General features: G+C 36.3%; 1 protein-coding gene across 1 annotated transcript; it reads right to left on the reverse strand.

Moving 5' to 3' along the window:
* Positions 1 to 12,025: 12,025 nt before the first annotated feature.
* Positions 12,026 to 12,390, reverse strand: LOC131824141 (large ribosomal subunit protein eL43-like). Its single transcript, XM_059161516.1, has one exon. It carries the CDS (start codon positions 12,360 to 12,362, stop codon positions 12,084 to 12,086), a length of 279 nt encoding a protein of 92 aa, XP_059017499.1. The 5' UTR covers positions 12,363 to 12,390; the 3' UTR covers positions 12,026 to 12,083.
* Between the last annotated feature and the right edge of the window lie 6,748 nt (positions 12,391 to 19,138).

Consider the following 19,138-nt stretch of genomic DNA (forward strand, 5'->3'; position numbering starts at 1 on the left):
CTCCCCTCTCTCTTTCTTCTTCTTCTGGAATCCCAATTATTCTAATGTTGTTTCGTCTTATGGTGTCACTTATCTCTCGAATTCTCCCCTCGCAGCCCAATAGCTGTTTGTCCCTCTTTTGCTCAGCTTCTTTATTCTCTGTCATTTGGTCTTCTATATCGCTAATTCTTTCTTCTGCCTCATTTATCCTAGCAGTGAGAGCCTCCATTTTTTATTGCACCTCATTAATAGCTTTTTTTATTTCAGCTTGGTTAGATTTTAGCTCTTTTATTTCTCCAGAAAGGGCTTTTATATCTCCCGAGAGGGTTTCTCTAATATTTTCCATGCCTTTTTCAAGCCTGGCTAGAACCTTGAGAATTGTCATTCTGAACTCTAGATCTGACATATTACCAATACCTGTATTGATTAGGTCCCTAGCCTTTGGTACTACCTCTTGTTCTTTTTTTTGTGGTGAATTTTTCTGCCTTGTCATTTTGTCCAGATAAGAGTATATGAAGGAGCAAGTAAAATACTAAAAGGGTGGCAGCAGCCCCAGGAAAATATGCTTTAACCAAATCAGAAGAGATCCTAAATCGTGAGGGGGGAGAAAAGGGATAAAAAGAGGTTCAGAAAGAAAAAAAAAAAGAAAAGAAACAATTAAAAAAAGAAAATGAATAATGAAAAAGCATAATAAAGAAATATATATATATATTAGATAAACTAGTTAAAAAACGTTAAAAAAGAAAAGGGTAAAAGTTAAAAAAAATTTTAGCAGAAGAAGAGAAAAAAAAATGAAAAAGAAAAAAAATTAAATTAACTACAAGACTAAAGAATCATGCGGAGAAAGCCATGAGTTCCATGCTTTGCTTTCTCCTCATTTGGAATTCTGCTGCTTTCCTTGGTATTGAAACTACACTCCTTGGTAGGTGAAGTTGTTCTGGGCTGGATATTTTGTTGATCTTCTTGGGGAGGGCCCTGTTGTAGTGATTCTCAAGTGTCTTTGCCCCAGGCAGAATTGCACCACCCTTACGGGGCCGGGCTGAGTAATCTGCTCCGGTTTGCTTTCAGGAGCTTTTGTTCCCTGAGCACTTTCCGTAGAGTTCCGGAGGACAGGAATGAAAATGGCGGCCTCCTGGTCTCCGGCCTGGAGGAGCCGAGAGCCCGGGGCCCCACTCCTCAGTGTGCCCTCAGAGAACAGCGCCCAATAACTCCCACCTGCCTGACCTCCAGCCGTGCTCCAACCTCACCGAGCCTGCGACCAGTTCAAGGTAACCCCGAGCTATGAGCTCACTCTTGGCTCTGTCTCTGTAGCCAGCTTCCCCGTTCTAATACCTGCAAGCTCTGTGACACTCAGACACCCCCAATCCTTCTGTGACCCTGCGGGACCCGAGGCCACGCTGACCCCGCGTGGGCTTCACCCCGGTTTAGCCTCTGGAGTGATGTCCCTCAGCAGAACAGACTTTTAAAAGTCCTGATTTAGTGCTCTGTTGCTTAGCTGCTTGCCAGGAGCTGGCCCCTCCCCCTGGGGTCTATCTTCCCGTCGCTTTGGATTAACTTCTCCGCCAGTCCTACCTTTCAGAAAGTGGTTGATTTTCTGTTCCTAGAATTGTTGTTCTTCATCTCTTCGATCTGCCATTGGATTTGTAGGTGTTTGCAATCTTTAGATAAGCTATCTAGCTGATCTCCTGCTAGCTGAAGTAGTCTTAGCCTGCTACTTCTCCACCATCTTGACTCCTCCCCCGACTCCCATTCCTTCTTGTTTACCTACTAGACCTGTGGCTATTATATAATCTTCTTTTCTTCTCTTTCCTTGTTATCTTGTATCTAATAAATACAGGACTGAGGAGTCATTGGGGTGATAGTCCTTCCAGCTGTCATCACCTGATCCCTCTCTTTTATAGCTGACTTGTTTGTGCCTCATTCTTCTCCTGTGCACCCTTAAGGAAGTAGCACCTTTTATATTCTAGATACAGTCCTTTATCATATATGACTTGCATATATTCTATCCCTGTCCCATTCTATGACTTGCTTTTTCCTTTTATTTGTTTATTTATTTTTTTAAAGATTTTATTTATTTATTTAACAGAGGAAGAGAGAGGTCACAGTAGGCAGAGAGGCAGGCAGAGAGGCAGACAGACAGAGAGGGGGAAGCAGGCTCCCCAACAAGTGGAGAGCCTGATGCAGGGCTTGATCCAGGACCCTGAGATCATGACCTGAGCTGAAGGCAGAGGCTTTTTAACCCACTGAGCCACCCAGATGCCCCTGTCTTTTCTTTTTAAAGAGTGCCTTTTGGGGGTGCTTGGGTGGCTCAGTGGGTTAAAGCCTCTGCCTTCAGCTCAGGTCATGATCTCAGGGTCGGACTCTCTGCACCACAGGAAGCCTGCTTCCTCCTCTCTCTGCCTGCTCCTCTGCTTACTTGTGTTCTGGGTCAAATAAATAAAATCCTTAAAGATTTTATTTATTTATTTGACAGAGATTACAAGTAGGCAGAGAGGCAGGCAGAGAGAGAGGAGGAAGCAGGTTCCCCGCTGAGCAGAGAGCTTGATGCAGGGCTCGATCCCAGTACCCTGGGATCATGACATGAGCCGAAGGCAGAGGCTTTAACCCACTGAGCCACCCAGGTGCCCCAATAAATAAAATCTTTAAAAAAAAAAATAAAATAAAGAGTGCCTTTTCAAGAGGAAAATGTTTTAATTTTGATGACATCCAATTTACTACTAAGTCCTTAAAGTACTTAGCATGTCTAAACTAAATAAGAAATATTTGCCTACCCCAAGGTCATAAAAATTTTCTACTGTGTTTTCTTTTAGAATTTTCTATTTCCACCTATAATATTTTAGTTTATAATCAATTTCAAGTTAATATTTATCTTGTGAGGTAAGGATCAAGGTTAATTTTGTTTGTTTGTTTACAGATACCCACTAGCTTCCACACCATTTGTCAGACTATTCTTTCCAAACTGAATAACCTTGGCAGTTTTGGAGAAAATCAAATGACTGTATGAGGGTGGACCTATTTGTGGACTCTTTGTGCTATTGATCATCATAAATTGACATGATCAGTCCTAATTTATTGGTTACTATAGCTCTATGGTGTTTCCGGGGGGAGGGGGTTTGGGAGAAGGGGGTGGGATTATGGACATTGGGGAGGGTATGTGATTTGGTGAGTGCTGTGAAGTGTGTAAACCTGGTGATTCACAGACCTGTACCCCTGGGGATAAAAATATATGTTTATAAAAAATAAAAAATTAAAAAAAAAATAAAATCAGAAAAAAAAAAAAAAAAAAAAAAAAAAGAAATCCTGCAGGGATTTTGATTGATTTAAAGTTGAATCTATAGACCATATTGGAGAGAGTCATCTTAAGAATATTTGGTGTTCTGATCCATGAGCATGGTTTTTTTGTTTTTGTTTTTGTTTTTTTGTTTTTAAGATTGATTTATTTATTTTAGGGAGAGAGAGTGGCAGGGAGGGGCAGAGGGAGAGGGAAACTCAAGCAGACTTCACACTCTGCATAGAGCCTAACATGGGATACTGTCTCACAACTCTGAGATCATGACCTGAGTGGAAACCAAGAGTCAGACACTTAAGCTACTGTGCTACTCAGGTGCTGCCATGAACATGGTTTGATTTATAGGTTTTCTGTAATTAATCTCAGCAGTATTTTGTTGTTTCAGTGTACACACCTTGAATATATTTTGTCAAATTAACTTCTAAGCATTTTTAGTTGTAGACTCCTCAATAGATAGTGTTTTTTAAATATATATTTAAAGTCTGAGCTGGTGTTTGTTCATACATAGAAACGTAATTGACCTGCATATTGACCTTGTATTTTGAGCCCTTGCTGAACTCACATTACTTTTCTTAGTTTTTTTTTTTTTTTTTTTTAGGTCCTTAGAATTTTCTGCTTTGATAAATGTATTTGGATATAGTCAAATTAAGGTGAATCCCCTTCTAATGAACCATTACACATATGATCAGGCATTTTTTGTTTAGGTAGTTAGGTTGCATGGATAATCAGGTACGTTTTTATAGCAGATGTGGTTGGAGAGGCAGACTGTAGATAATGAAGAAGTGATGCACTCTAACTCTGTTTCTCAAAAAAAATACTAAATAACTTAACTGTAGCTCAGCTGAGCATTCTTACCCTTCTTTATCTAAATTACTATATATCAGCCCATAAACAACTGCTTTCATTATAGATGGTGATTAAGGAAAATGAGATAAGAAAAACTCTGCTTGTATAACAGTGTTATATATATATAAAGCATACAAAGCCCTGCTGTCATTATAAATCCTGTAGAGAAGCCTTCATGTGATAGACTATTTTTAGACAGATTCTTCTATTAAATCGGATTTATTAGCACTGTGACATACTTGACATATACCTATTTCAAACTGAACTTTTACTGATACATGCAATTTTATAAACACATGTATTTATATTTACATTTATATACATAAGTCTGCAGAAGTATGTTCTATTGTAATTTACTGTCCATAATTACAAGATACTATAAATTATCTTAGTTAACCAATTAAAGTTAAGGAATAGGATTCTACTTGTGTGGTTTGAGAGTTTATTCATTCTGTATTAATAATATACATTGGTTGTCATGTCCTAAGATCTATTCTGAGTTGATTTTTTAAAATTTCTCCTCTCTTACTCTTAATAGTAGTGTTAATTATAGGTACTGTTATTATCTTCACTTTCTGTATGATGATTTTCAGTCTCAGAGAACACTGGTAACTAGTCCAGGGTCATACTGCTAGACAATGATAAAACAAGATATGACAGGCTGGAAGATGCTGTCTTTAATTCCATACACTGTTTTAATTGGCTAGATTTGATTAGAGGCAGAATTCATGAGCACATGGTTTATGGTGGCTGTATAATGTGTCAACTTGGCTAAAACAAAGCCACATCTCTCAGAATTCCCTTTCTTACATGTTTCTAGTTCATGTGTGCCATCAGTGAAGTTCTTATGGGAGAGATGAGGGGCAGAAGAAAAGCAACGCCCATTTTGACATATTATCACTTATTTGTTCCATTACCTCTTGTCCTGAGACAGCACAAGGGCCTACAGTTGCTTTTCTACCCTTGATCCTCCTTCACACACTCCATCTCTGGGCTATATGTATATGTTTAACTCCATGATGGAGGGTCCTGGCTTCTGCTGGACACTTAGACCATCAGGATCAAAGTCAACAAGAGTGGGTGCCAGTTTACCCCCAGTCGTAGGGGCTTCAGCTCATCCTTAGGGGTCTCAGCTGGCCAGATTTCTCCCATTTTACAATCTTCCTTTCTAAACTTCCTGCATCAGACATCAAGACAACAACCTTATGCAGATTGCTTACCCAACTCCCACAATTGAGTAAGGGTAAATCCCTTAAGATATTATCTTTGTTATTATATCATTTCTATTGTATGAAACTCCCATTATATATTATTGTTGTTAGTAGATGCGTATATACTTTTATAATATGTTAATATAATTTTATATTGGATAATTGTTATTATATGTACATAAAAGTGTGTGCGTGTGTGTGTGTGTGTGTGTGTGTGTGTGTGTGTGTATAATGCCCTAGTGGTTTTTCATCTCTGATTAAACTCTGACTGATATGTTAATCTGTAACAATCTAAAAAGTTAATAAGAATTTTTTTTAATATCAAAGAAATTACATCAAGTGTCCAGTTAAGTGCCAGTGTTGTATACTGGACAGAATAGTGCAATTAGATCTCTTTTTAGAAACCAGCTCACAGTATATTCCATGTGACCCTGGAGAAATTATGTAACTGCTTTGAACTTATTTCCCTCATTGGCAAAATAAGACTGTGAGAACCCCAGACATAACAGATCAAATGCCTAATACTTACCCAAGCACTTAAAGAAATGATAGATACAATTACTTGTATTGTTGTGGCTGTCAGAATTAGTACTAAAGACATGGGTAATTTCATCTCTATAAAATCATCTATCCATATAATAATATTTAAGGAGACACAATGATAACAGTATTTTCTGTCTGGCAGAATAATAATAGCACTTTATTCCAGGCAGGGCATCTTGTTGCTGAAGTACTAAAAATGTTTTTTTAAGAGGAAAACCAATCTGTATGCTTAAACAAAATTAATAATGGAATTTTTAAAAAATAACACTTCTTGAACATTTTTGAAAGAATCCCATTCACATTTTAAAATTGAGTTTTAGTTCACATGCAATAAAAGAAAAGCACAGATGTCAAATGTTCATTTTGATGCATTCTAACAGTTGTGTATACCCAAAAACAAGGCAAAGAATTTTATGATTCTCCTCCTGCCCCTTTCTAGTCCATTTCCTCACTGAGTCCACACAGCCTGAATTCTGTTACCAAAGATTACTTGTACCAGTCCTGTGACTTCATAGAAATGACTTAGAATATGTATTCTTCTGTGTCTGGCTTCTCTCATACCCCATAATGTTATAGTTCTTCCATGTTGTTCCATGTATCATTCCTTGTTCCTTTTATTGCTGATAAGCATCACATTGTATGACTATGCTGCACGTTGTTTACATCAGTCTACTGACGATTCACATTTGGGTTGTTTCAGTTTTTGGCTATTGTATATAAGTCTACTAAGAATATTCTTTTTTTTTTTTTTTAAGATTTTATTGATTTATTTGACACGGAGAGAGAGAGAGAGAGAGCGCACAAGCAGGGGGAGGGGCAGAGGGAGAGGATAAGCCAGCTCCCCACTGAGCAGGGAGCCTGATTTTTGTGGGGGGGTGGTTTCCATCCCAGGACTCTGAGGTCATGACCTGACCTGGAGACGGCTGCTCAACCAACAGAGCCACCTAGGCACCCCTGCTAAGAGCATTCTTAGACAAATTATTTTTGGATATGTCTTCATGTCTCCTGAGTGAAGATCTCAGTGTGGAGTTTTTGGGTCATAGGGTGCTGATATATTTAGCTTTCTAAGAAACTGCCAAACATGTATCCTAACTTGTTATTCTATGTTCCCATCAGCAGTGTGTGAAAGCTGTAGTTACTCCACCTGCTTATGAACCTCTGTTATGGTCAACCTTTTAAAATTTAACCATTTAAGTATATATAAAATGGAATCTAATTCTGGTTTCACTTTGCATGTGCTTGGGGACCAATGGTGTTGACCATTTTATTCACTTGCTCACTAGCCGTTTGTACAGCTTTTATTGTAGAGTGTCCTTTCAGATATATGCACATTTTATGTTATTTTTATTTTTATTGATTCATAGCAGTTCAAAAAATAGTTACTATAGATATAAGTCCTTTGTCAGATGTATATATTGCGGGTAAATATCCACTTCTCCACCTTCCGCTTTTATTTTCTTAATTGTATATTTAGATGAAGATCAATTTATCCATATTAAAAGACCTCTATGGTTAGTGTTTTATGTGTTCTAGAGATTATAAAATTACTTCCAAGAGATTTTATGGCTGTAAATTTCACAATTAATTTGTGATTCTTCTTAATTTTGGGGTGTAAGGGAGTGGTCGATATTTATTGTTTTTCTTACAGATAGCCAGCTTTTCCAAGAGTCTTCATTAGAAGATTGTCCTTTTCTTGCGGAAAAGATGTGGAGCTTTGTCAATTAGTTGGCAAAATATGTGTGGGTTTCTCTGTACTCTTTATTATGTTACATTGATCTATTTATGTACACCAATAGGACAGTAACTTCATTATTCAATCTTCATACGCAGCCTTGAAATTAAGTAGTGAAAGTCAACATTGTTCTTCTCTTTCGAGATTGCTTTGGGTATATCATATCGTTAGCATTTCATAATAAATTTTAAAACCAGGTTGTCAGTTTCTTTAAAAATCCTGCTACGATTTTTTTAAAAGATTAATTAATTTATTTATTTGACAGAGACAGGGAGATAGGAGGAGAGAGAGAGAGCACAAGTAGGCAGAGAGGCAGGCAGAGAGAGAGGGAGAAGCAGGCTCACCACTGAGCAGACAGCCTGATGTGGGGCTCTGTCCCAGGACCCTGAGACCATGACCTGAGCTGAAGGTAGAGGCTTGACCCACTGAGCCACCCAGGCGCCCTCCTGCTAGGATTTTGACAGGGATTTAGTTCCGTCAGTTGTTGGTTTTGGTGAAAACAGAAAATGATGTGTTTCAATCCTTATTATGGTTACATTTCTCCATTTATTTAGATCATCTTTGGTTTTTCCCAACAATGGTTTATAGTTTGCAGTGTGGAGATAGTACTCAATTTATACCTAAGTATTTGATATTTAGACATGCCAATGTATGTTACAATTTTGTTTTTCAGTTGTTCACTAATAAGATATAGACCTTTGATTGAACTTTGTTTATTGACTTTATATCCCATGGCCTTCCTAAATTCACTAATTCCAGTATTTTTTTTTAAGAAGATAGTGTTTTCTATGTACATATTAGGTCATATATGAATACTTTAAAAACCTTAGTTTTTCCTTCCTCTTTTATTTCTTTTTCTTGTTTCATTTAGTGGCTAGACTTCTAGTACAATGTTGGATGGAAGTGGTGGGAGAAGATATCCTTGCCTTGTTTGTCTTTAATGTTTTACATTAAAGAGATTTAGGTATTTTTTTTTTTAAAAATCAGTTCTTTTTGTCAGATTGAAGACTTTTCCTTTTATTTATATTTTCTTGAAAAGTTTTGTCATTATACTTATTATAATAAGGTTATTTTTCTCTATCTCTTTTCTTCAGTGTAATTTATACTGATTAATTCTCTGATGTTAAATTAACCTTGTATTCCTGGAATAAAGTCTACATGTTTATGATATATTATTTTTTCATATATTGTTAGATGTTATTTGTTAGTATTAACTTAAGCTTTTTGTATTTATGATCATGAGTGATAACTAGTTTACCTTTATTTTGTCAGGTTTTGGTATCAGAATTATGCTGATTTCATTAATCGAGTTGAGTTGTGTTCCTTCTTTTAATTTAAAAGAGTTGTCTAAGATTAGTATTTTTTTAATTTTTATTTTTTCTTAATTTCTTTTCAGTGTTCCAGAATTCATTGTTTATGCACCACACCCAGTGCTCCATGCAATACATGCTCTCCATAATACCCACTACCAGGCTCAACCAACCTCCCACCCCCTCCCCTCTAAAATCCTCAGTTTGTTTCTCAGAGTCACAGTCTCTCATTATTTGTCTCCCCCTGCAGTTTCCCCCAACTCACTTATCCTCTCCATCTCCCAGTGTCCTCCATGTTACTCCTTATGCTCCACAAATAAGCGAAACCATATCATAATTGACTCTCTCTGCTTGACTTACTTCACTTAGCATAATCTCTTCCAGTCCCATCCATGTTGATACAAAAGTTGGGTATTCATCCTTTTTGATGGAGGCATCATACTCCATTGTATATGTGGACCATATCTTCTTTAGCCATTCGTCCATTGAAGGGCATCTTGGCTCATTCCACAGTTTGGCGACTGTGGCCATTGCTCCTATGAACATTGGGATACAGATGGCTCTTCTTTTCACTACATCTGTATCTTTGGGGTAAATGCCCTGTAATGCAATTACAGCGTCATAGGGTAGCTCTATTTTTAATTTCTTAAGGAATCTCCACACTGTTTTCCAAAGTGGCTGCACCAACTTGCATTCCCACCAACAGTGAAAGAGGGTTCCCCTTTCTCCACATCCTCTCCAACACATGTTGTTTACTGTCTTGTTAATTTTGGCCATTCTAACAGGTGTCAGGTGGTATCTTAATGTGGTTTGATTTGAATCTCCCTGATGGCTACTGATGATGAACATTTTTTTCATGTCTGTTAGTCATTTGTATGTCTTCTTTGGAGAAGTGTCTGTTCATGTCTTCTGCCAATTCTTTGACATGATTATGTTTTGTTTTTGTTGAGTTTGAGGAGTTCTTTATACATTTTGGATATCAGCTCATTGTCTGTACTGTCATTTGGAAATATCTTCTCCCATTCCATGGGTTGCGTCTTTGTTTTGTTGACTGCTTCCTTTGCTGTGCAGAAGCTTTTGATCTTGATGAAGCTCACTCTCACCACTCTTGTTCAACATAGTATTAGAAGTCCTAGCAACAGCATTCAGACAACAAAGAGAAATAAAATGTATTTGAATTGGAAATGAAGAAGTCAAACTCTTTCTCTTTGCATATGACATAATGCCTTATATGGAAAACCTAAAAGGCTCCACCCCCAAACTGCTAGAACTCATACAGCAGTTCAGTAATGTGGCAGGTTAGAAAATCAATGTACAGAAATCAGTTGCTTTCTTATACACTAACAATGAAAATACAGAAAAGGAAATTAGAGAATCGATTCCATTTACTATGGCACCGAGAACCATAAGATACCTGGGAATAAACCTAACCAAAGAGGTAAAGAATCTGTACTCAAGGAACTACAGAACACTCATGAAAGAACACTCATGAAAGAAACTGAAGAAGACACAAAAAGATGGAAGACCATTCCATGCTCATGGATTAGAAGAATAAACATTGTTAAAATGTCTATACTGCCTAGAGCAATCTATACTTTTAATGCCATTCCTATCAAAATTCCACCGACATTTTTCAATGATCTGGATCAAACAATCTTAAAATTTGTATTGAACCAGAAGATACCCTGAATCGCTAAGAAAATGTTGAAAAAGAAAAACAAAACTGGGGGCATCAGGTTGCCTGATTTCAAGCTTTATTATAAAGCTGTGATCACCAAGACAGCATGGTACTGACATAAAAACAGACACATAGACCAGTGGAATGGGGTAGAGAGCCCAGATACAAACCTACAACTCTATGGTCAAATAATCTTCGACAAAGCAGGAAAAAATATACAATGGAAAAAAAGTCTCTTCAATAAATGGTGCTGGGATAATTGGACAGTTATGTGTAGAAGAATGAAACTTGACCATTCTTTTATACCATACACAAAAATAAACTCGAAATGGATAAAAGACCTAAACGTGAGGCAGGAATCCATCAGAATCCTAGAGGAGAACATAGGCAGTAATCTTTTTTTTTTCCTTAAGATTTTATTTATTTATTTGTCAGAGAGAGAGATCACAAGCAGACAGAGAGGCAGAGCAGAGAGAGAGGGGAAGCAGGCTCCCCGCCAAGCAGAGAGCCCAATGCGGAACTCGATCCCAGAACCCTGGGATCATGACCTGAGCAGAAGGCAGAAGCTTAACCCGCTGAGCCACCCAGGCACCCCGGCAGTAACCTTTTTGACATCAGCCATAGCAATTTCTTTCATGATATGTCTCCAAGGCAAAGGAAACAAAAGCGGAAATGAACTTTTGGGACTTCATTAAGATTAGTATTATTTCTATTTAAATGTTTGATAGAACTCACAAGTGAAAGGATCTAGACCCAGAGATTTCTGTGGGATGATTTATTTTTAAGTTTTTACATTAGTTCCAGTTATTTACCATACAGTGTCATATTATTTTCAGGTTTACAATATAGCAGTTCAGTAATTCCATACATTACCTGGTGCTCATCATGACAAGTATATTCCTTAACCACATCACCTATTTAATCTATCCCCACACCCCCTCCCCTCTGGTAACCACCAATTGGTTCTCTATAATTAACTATCTGTTTCTTAATTTGTCTCTTTCTTTTTTCCCACTTGTTCATTTGTTTTGTTTCTTAAATTCTACATATTAAGTGAAATCATATGGTACTCATTTTTCTCTGATTGACTTATTTCACTAAGCATTATACTCTCTAGCTCCATGTCATTGTTGCAAATGGCAAGATTGCATTCTTTTTTATTACTAAGTTTCACATATATATATATATATATATATATAGAGAGAGAGAGAGAGAGGGAGTAATATATGTACATATATACAAACACCCTACATTTTCTTTATCCATTCATCAGTTAATGGACACTTAGGCTGGTTCCATAGTTTGGCTATCGTAGATAATGCTGCTATAAACATTGGAGTGTGTGTATCCCTTTGAATTAGTATTTTATATTTTGGAGGTAAATACATAGTAGCATTAGACCATAGGTAGTTCTACTTTTAACTTTTTTTTTAAATTTTGTTACATAAATTAACCCATTTATTATAGGCTAGCAATGTTTCAAACGGCGGCGCTTCTACTGGTCTTTCAACTCCTTCAGTCTTCTGATGGCAGACTTTACTGTGACAGCAGAAGTGGTGTTGTAGGTCCAGGCGCCACCAGCGATGGTTTTCATGCAGGAGCCACAATGCCAGATCCCCACAGCTCGTCTTTTCATCTTGGTTTTGCCACAGAAGGAGCAAGTGTACTTGGCGTGATGGCTTATCTCAATCTTCTTCACCATCTTCCTGAGGGAGGCACCATAACGGGTCCCGTATTTGCCCACGATTCCAACCTTCTTGGTGTGTTTAGCCATGTTGCCTCAAACTAGGTCTGAACCCCGAGAGGAAGAGACTCTATTTTTAACTTTTTGAGGAACCTCCATACTGTTTTCCAGAGTGCCTACATCAGTTTGCATTCCTACTAACAGTGCAAGAGGGTTCCCCTTTCTCCACATCCTCATCAGCACCTATTGATTTTTGTGTTGTTGATTTTAGTCATTCTCACAGATGGAACGTGATATCTCACTGTAGTTTTGATTTGTATATCCCTGATGATCAGTGGTGTTGAGCATCTTTTCATGTGTCTGTTGGCCATCTATATGTCTTTTTTGGGAAAGTATCTTTTCACGTCTTCTGTCCATTTTTAATTGGATTATTTGGTTTTGGGGAGTTGAATTTTATAAGTTCTTTATATATTTTGGTTACTCACCCTTTATCAGATATGTCATTTAGCAAATCAATCAACATGATATACCACATTAATAAAAGAACCATATGCTAATTTCAATAGATGCAGAAGAAGCATTTGAGAAACTACAACATCCATTCATGATAAAAAACTTTCAACAAAGCAGCTTTCCAGGGAATATAATATCAACATGATAAAGACCATATGTGGAAAACCATTGCTAATATATTCCTCAATGGGGAAAAACTAAGAGCTTTTCCTCTACTATCAGGAACAAGACAGGGATGACTACTCTCACCACTGTTTTTTTTAAACATACTAATAGAAGTCCTAGCCACAGGAGTTAAACAACAAAAAGAAATAAAATTCATCCAAATTGGCAAGGAGCAATTAAAACTTTCATTACTTGCAGATGACATGGATACTCTGTATGGAAAACCTAAGACTCCATTAAAAAAAACTGCTAGAACTGATAGACTAATTCAGTAAAGTCATAGCATACAAAATCAGTGTACAGAAATCTGTTGCATTTCTATTCATCAATACTGAAGCAGCAGAAAGAGAAATTAAGAAATCTACCTGATTTACAATTGCACCAAAAATCACAAGATACCTAGGAATAAACGTAAGTGAAGAAGAAATAGACTTGTACTCCAAAAACTATAAAACACTGATGAAAAAAATTGAAGAAGACACAAACAAATGGAAAGACATTCTGTGCTCATGAATTGGAGAACAAATGTTGTTAAAATGTCAATACTACCCAAAGGAATCGACACATTCATTGCAATCTCTATCAAAATACCAACGACATTGTTTTTCACAGAGCTAGAATAAACAATTCTGAAATTTATATGGAACCACAAAAGATCCCAAATAATCAAAGCAGTCTTGAAAAAGAAAAGCAAAACTGGAGGCATCACAATTTCAGACTTTAAGTTATACTTCAAAGCTGTAGTGATCAAAATTTATGGTACTGGCTCAAAAATAGACACATCGATCATAGAAAAGAACAGAAAACCCAGAAATGAACCCTCAACTATATGGTCAATTAAGCTTTAACAGAGCAGGAAAAAATATCCAATGGAAAAAATTCTCTGCAACAAATGGTGTTGGGAAAATTGGACAGCTACCTGCAGAAGAATGAAACTGGACCACTTTCTTATACCATATGCAAAAATAAGTTCAAAACTGATTAGATACCTAAATGTGAGACTTAACCATAAAAATCCTAGAGAGGAACACAGGCAGTAACCTTTTTTCATCAGCCATACTCACTTCTCTCTAGATATGTCTTTAGGTAAACAAAAGCAAAAATTAACTATTGGGACTTCATCAAAATAAAAAGCTTCTGCCCAGCAAAGGAAATAGTTAACAAACTAAAAGGCAACCTATGGGATGGGAGAAGATATTTGCAGTTTCTGTAATTTTTATTTTTCAAAGAATTTATTTTATCTGAGTTTCTGAACTTACTAGCATAATAGGAGTTCATCAATTTTATTAATTTTTTCAAAGATTAAATTTCTACATTTATTTATCTATTCTTTGCTAGTTACCTCATTAACTTTTTTCTGTTTTTAAAAAATTCCCTTTGGTTTTAAACATGATCTTCTTAAATTTATTTTAAATTACTGAGACATTTTTTATGGCCCAAATTATGCTGAATCTTATTGAATATTCAATGAAAACACGAAAAAAATATTCTGCCCTTGATGACTATAGTATTTTATACTTTAATTCATTCAAAGTGGTTGATAGTAAGTGTGTAAATACTCTGTATTTTTACCACTACTAGTAGACTTTTGTCTACTTTTCCTAAAAAAGGTTTTTCCACTAGTTTGTTTCCTATATTCTGATATTTATTGTCCACTTCTTTTTGCTCACTTACCAAATATCCTAGTTTTCTGTTGCTCTTTTTAATTATCAGAAATTTTTTAACTTAAAAGAGCACAGGTTTATTATCTCACTGTCTATGGGTCAGGGGTCTAGGTATATGTTACTTGGGACCTGGGCTCAGGTTCTCAGCTAGCTGAAATTCGGGTGCATGGCTAGGGCTATAACTTCATCTGAGATTTGGGGTCCTCCTTTAAGATCACTCATTTTTTTCCCAGAATTTCCTTGAGGTTATAGGAAGGTGGCCTTGGTGGTGGTTAGGGTTCACTCTCAGTTCTTAGTGACTGCCCTCAAAACCTAGCCATGTGGTGCTCTCATAGTGTAGCGGTTTATTTCTTCAAAACCAGCAGGAGGAACTCTCATTAGTCTGCAGTGGTGAGTCTTATGTAACGTAGCATAATCATGGGGAAGATTATCCCATCCATTAACTTTATCACATAGTATAACCTAATCAATGGAATGACTATCCCATGGTTGTCACCAGTCTCATTTACACCCAAGGGAAGAAAAGTGACTATTCAGAGTGTGTACAGCAAGGGGCAGGGGTCTTGGGAACCATCTCAGAATTTGTCTACCACAAGAAGAAACCAAATGAACCAATACAGTTGTTCTGCTATATATTAGAAGTCTCCAAGGCATAAGACTACTGTAACAAATTTATAAGTAACTGGTGATTCCTTCTCATGACAGGCTCGGGCATAGAAACATAGTGGTAGGACTTGGGCCATATTTGAAGATTCATGCTTTATAAAGAGGAGAGAGACTTTAATTACCTAAGGAATACATTAGAGTAGAAGCTTATATAAGAGTTCCTAGGCACTACCTTGTGGCAAAGGGATTTCAAAAAAGAATCCACTGCCAGGGAGCTTGGGTGGCTCAATCCATTAAGCACTGGACTCTTGATTTTGGCTCAGGTCACGATCTCAGGGACATGAGAAAGAGCCCTGGGTTGGTCTCTGTGTTGGGTGTGGAGCCTACTTGAGATTCACTCTCCCTCCCCCTCTCTCTGACCCCCACCCACTGTGTGCTCTCCTTCTCTCTCTTAAAAAAAAAAAAAAAAAAAAAAAAAAAAAATCACTGCCAAAAGCATAGAATGAAGGAACTTTGGGAAACAGAGAAGTTAAAAAGATGCTTTTCAAATGAAATATGTTACAATATAATGTAAACACAGCTAGTAACCCTAAAATCTTAGTAAAGGCCACCAAATTCATGGAAAGAAATTAATATGCTCAGATTTCTCGTGGAAACCAGTGAGAAGACTTGATTCCTTGTCACAGCTGATGAGAGCAAACTGGAATCAGTCTGGGCAGACAAGAAGTCAAGACTGACATTTCTCTGACATTGGAAATTGCTGTTTCATAAATATAAAATCAGTCCTTAATACATTTTGTGATGAATAAGTGGGGAGAAAACATCTTCCACTCCTTTTCTTTCTCCTAACCCTTTTCTAGCTGTAGGTTATCTTAATGACTCTTATGCAACATTTTGGAAATATTTGGGTATTTCTTGAACTTCTTAGAAGCTTAACTGTAGGAATAATTAGCTGCTGAAAGCAGAGTTTCAGAAATGTTGATTTCATTTAAAAAACTACTTCTGAATATTTGCATAGTTCAGAAAAATATGTATAATAAGATAATACTGATCCATATTTTCCCTTGCTGTGGAAGCCTTAGCCTATTTGCTTGCTTTCTTTACCTTGTTTGTTCTCCTCCTCCTTTCTGCTTCTCTCTCCCTCTCAACTTATTACTCTATTGATTTTATTGAAATTATACCTGCACAGTGTAAACTATTAAATAATTTAACAATTACACAGTGATTGCAAGATGAAAATAAAAACAGTGACAATAAAATGCACTGTAAACCCTCTCACCGCTGTGAACATCAGGTGACTATCATTTCATAGTTTACATATAGTAGGGAGGCAAAGAGAATGATAGACATAAAGAGGTCGCATAATTGCTGCTTCTCTTAATTTAGGAGTAGCAATCTTATATTTATATTTTAAATTTAATAGCAGATAAAAAGCTCAAAATTGAGTAAATAATGAACTTCAAATAAATATTTTTTTCATTGCAAGAAATATCTCATAAATGATCCTTTAAGTTGAAAGAAAAAGATTATAAAATGCATTAGTAGTTGGATTCTATTATTTATTTCGTATTTCCCTATCATGAACAGTAAAGACAGGTACACTCACAGGTCTCCTTTGCACCCACAACTGTTTCTGTTTCTGTTTCAGATAACTGAATGGCATTTATAGGGTTGATAATATTCTTGGTTTATGTTTGCTTTCACTCAGACATTTGTAGATGTTGCTCTCTCATCTTTGGGCATCAAATCCTGCCACAGAAGTGTCCATAGCCAGCCAACCTGGTGTTTCTCCATTATAGGTTAGTTTGTTTTCCTTTCTGGGTGCTTAAAGATTTTTTTTTTTTTTTAATACTTGAGGTACTAACTAAGCTATTTCTAAGCGTGAAGTATCTGCATTGACTTCCTCTGAAACATGACAGGTTATTAAATTTGTAGTTTTTCTTCATTTTAAGAAAAAAGAATCTCACATAATTCCATCTCCTTTGCTGGTTTCCTTAGTTTCCTGTCAAATAATGTCACGATAATGTAAATCCTTTCGACTTTTTCATTTGTATTCACTTTGCTTACCTTAAGTGTTCCTATTATATCCGTAATTTAGTTCTTAGTGTGACTTCTGTTTGGCTCCTTCTTATTTTTTAATTTATTGTTTAGCTCTGTCATGATGACACCATTTTGCCCTTCAGTGTTTCTTTCGGGGGGTCTGCAATATGATTTTCATCTCATACTGTCATTTATTTTACTGTTGTTTATGCTATTTTAAATTTTATGTTATGACTTAATTTATCCTCTTTTGCGAAGCAATTATGAGGAATTTCATTCAATTTTTTGAGATTTTACTTTTTTCTGAATCTGATTACTTGCATTCCTGTTATGTCCTACTTTATTATTTCTCCATCCCCCCTACCTTCTCTCCCATCTTTTTTCTTCCCTTCATGATTTCTCTCCTTTGAAGTATATTTCCATTATTGCCATGTTTCTTTCATCATGGTTATACTTAGGATATGCTGCCTGTAAAGTCTTTTGCTCTTAGTTATGAGTGAATGGATCTTGACTCCTCTCCTCTAATATCTAGTTTGTCTTCCCCTCCAAGCTAGAGATGAGGGTTAGGGATTGTGTACCTTAACCATGTTCCTGCAGATTGAGAAGAAATGACAGGATACAAGGTGTGAAGGTGAGAGGAGTCAGGAGAGCTCAGTAGAGATTTTGGCTGAAGTCCTGAAGCAGATTTCCGTCTCTCTAATTGGGTATTTTCCTCATGGACGGACTGCCCTTCGGCTTTGGAATCTTTTCTCATCTGAAATGTAGCCCTGGAGCCTATAGTTTACTGAGCTACACCTTTTGTTACCTTCCTTATGTTTACATTTAGATTCCATTATTCCCCAGTACAAAAACATCAGATAAGATGTATGTCTACTCAGTAGCTTCAATCCAGATTTTGGAAAGCATCGACAGTGAATAGTCCTGGTATTTTGTTAACTCATTAGTAAAGGGGCTAAAGCATGAGAACAGTGTTAGGAATCAAGTGGTTTATCATCCATCACCAATATTATCTGTTAAAGACTCTTCTGTGTGTGGTTTTCTTTTTAATTTCCTTGTTCATAAGTTGTTCAACCATATTCTATTAGGTTATCACCTTTTACCTGCTTGTATTTTTGTTTTGGTGGGGGTTTTTTGTTTTGTTTTTGAGAGGGTGGTATCTCTTTTTTTTTTTTTTTTGCATGTGCTTTAGAGAACAGTAATTCTGTAATACTTGGAGTCCTCTACCTTCACCCAGAACCCAGAACTTCTTAAGTTCATGAAAAATATATGTTCATTTTTTTTTAATTTAAAAAAGTAGTACAGTTCTTTTCATCATCTTCCTTTGATTTCTGATCATTGCTTTCAGAAAAGTGGAAGAATCTGTACAGTTTCAGGTGAAAACTGAAATGAAATCATTACTTCAACATACAAATATATTACTTCATTCTCACTTGCCCCAAAGTCCCATTTTTATTTATTATTTTTATGTACTTTAGTATATAATTTAAAGTCTGCTTTTGTGTTACATGGTGTCTTGATTTGGTTTCCTCCAGAATTAGAACTTGAGACAAGGATTTGAGTGTAGGTACCTTATTTGGAAGGTAACAGAAAAATATTATAGGACAAGGATTATCTGAATTATGGCCCTAGAGGGAGAGTTAAGAAAATAAAGAAGATAAAATCATCAAAGAAATTACACAAAATAATCTTCCAGAGAGTAAGTGAATTATGTTTTTTAAATGAAAGTGTTCATGATGAATGTGGAAAGAGCTATACCAAGTTACATGTGATATCACTAATCATAAGAAGATCCTAAAATTATTAAGTTAAAAATACCAAAAGACAAGATAAGATATGTACAAAGTAAAGAAAAGTAGACAGGTATTAGAACATGGAATG

The sequence above is a fragment of the Mustela lutreola genome, chromosome 2, assembly GCF_030435805.1.
Source record: "Mustela lutreola isolate mMusLut2 chromosome 2, mMusLut2.pri, whole genome shotgun sequence".
Classification (NCBI taxonomy): domain Eukaryota; kingdom Metazoa; phylum Chordata; class Mammalia; order Carnivora; family Mustelidae; genus Mustela; species Mustela lutreola.

Bases quoted from the DNA above. Each gene is read 5' to 3' on its own strand.
- LOC131824141 (XM_059161516.1), bottom strand. From the start codon at position 12,362: ATGGCTAAACACACCAAGAAGGTTGGAATCGTGGGCAAATACGGGACC.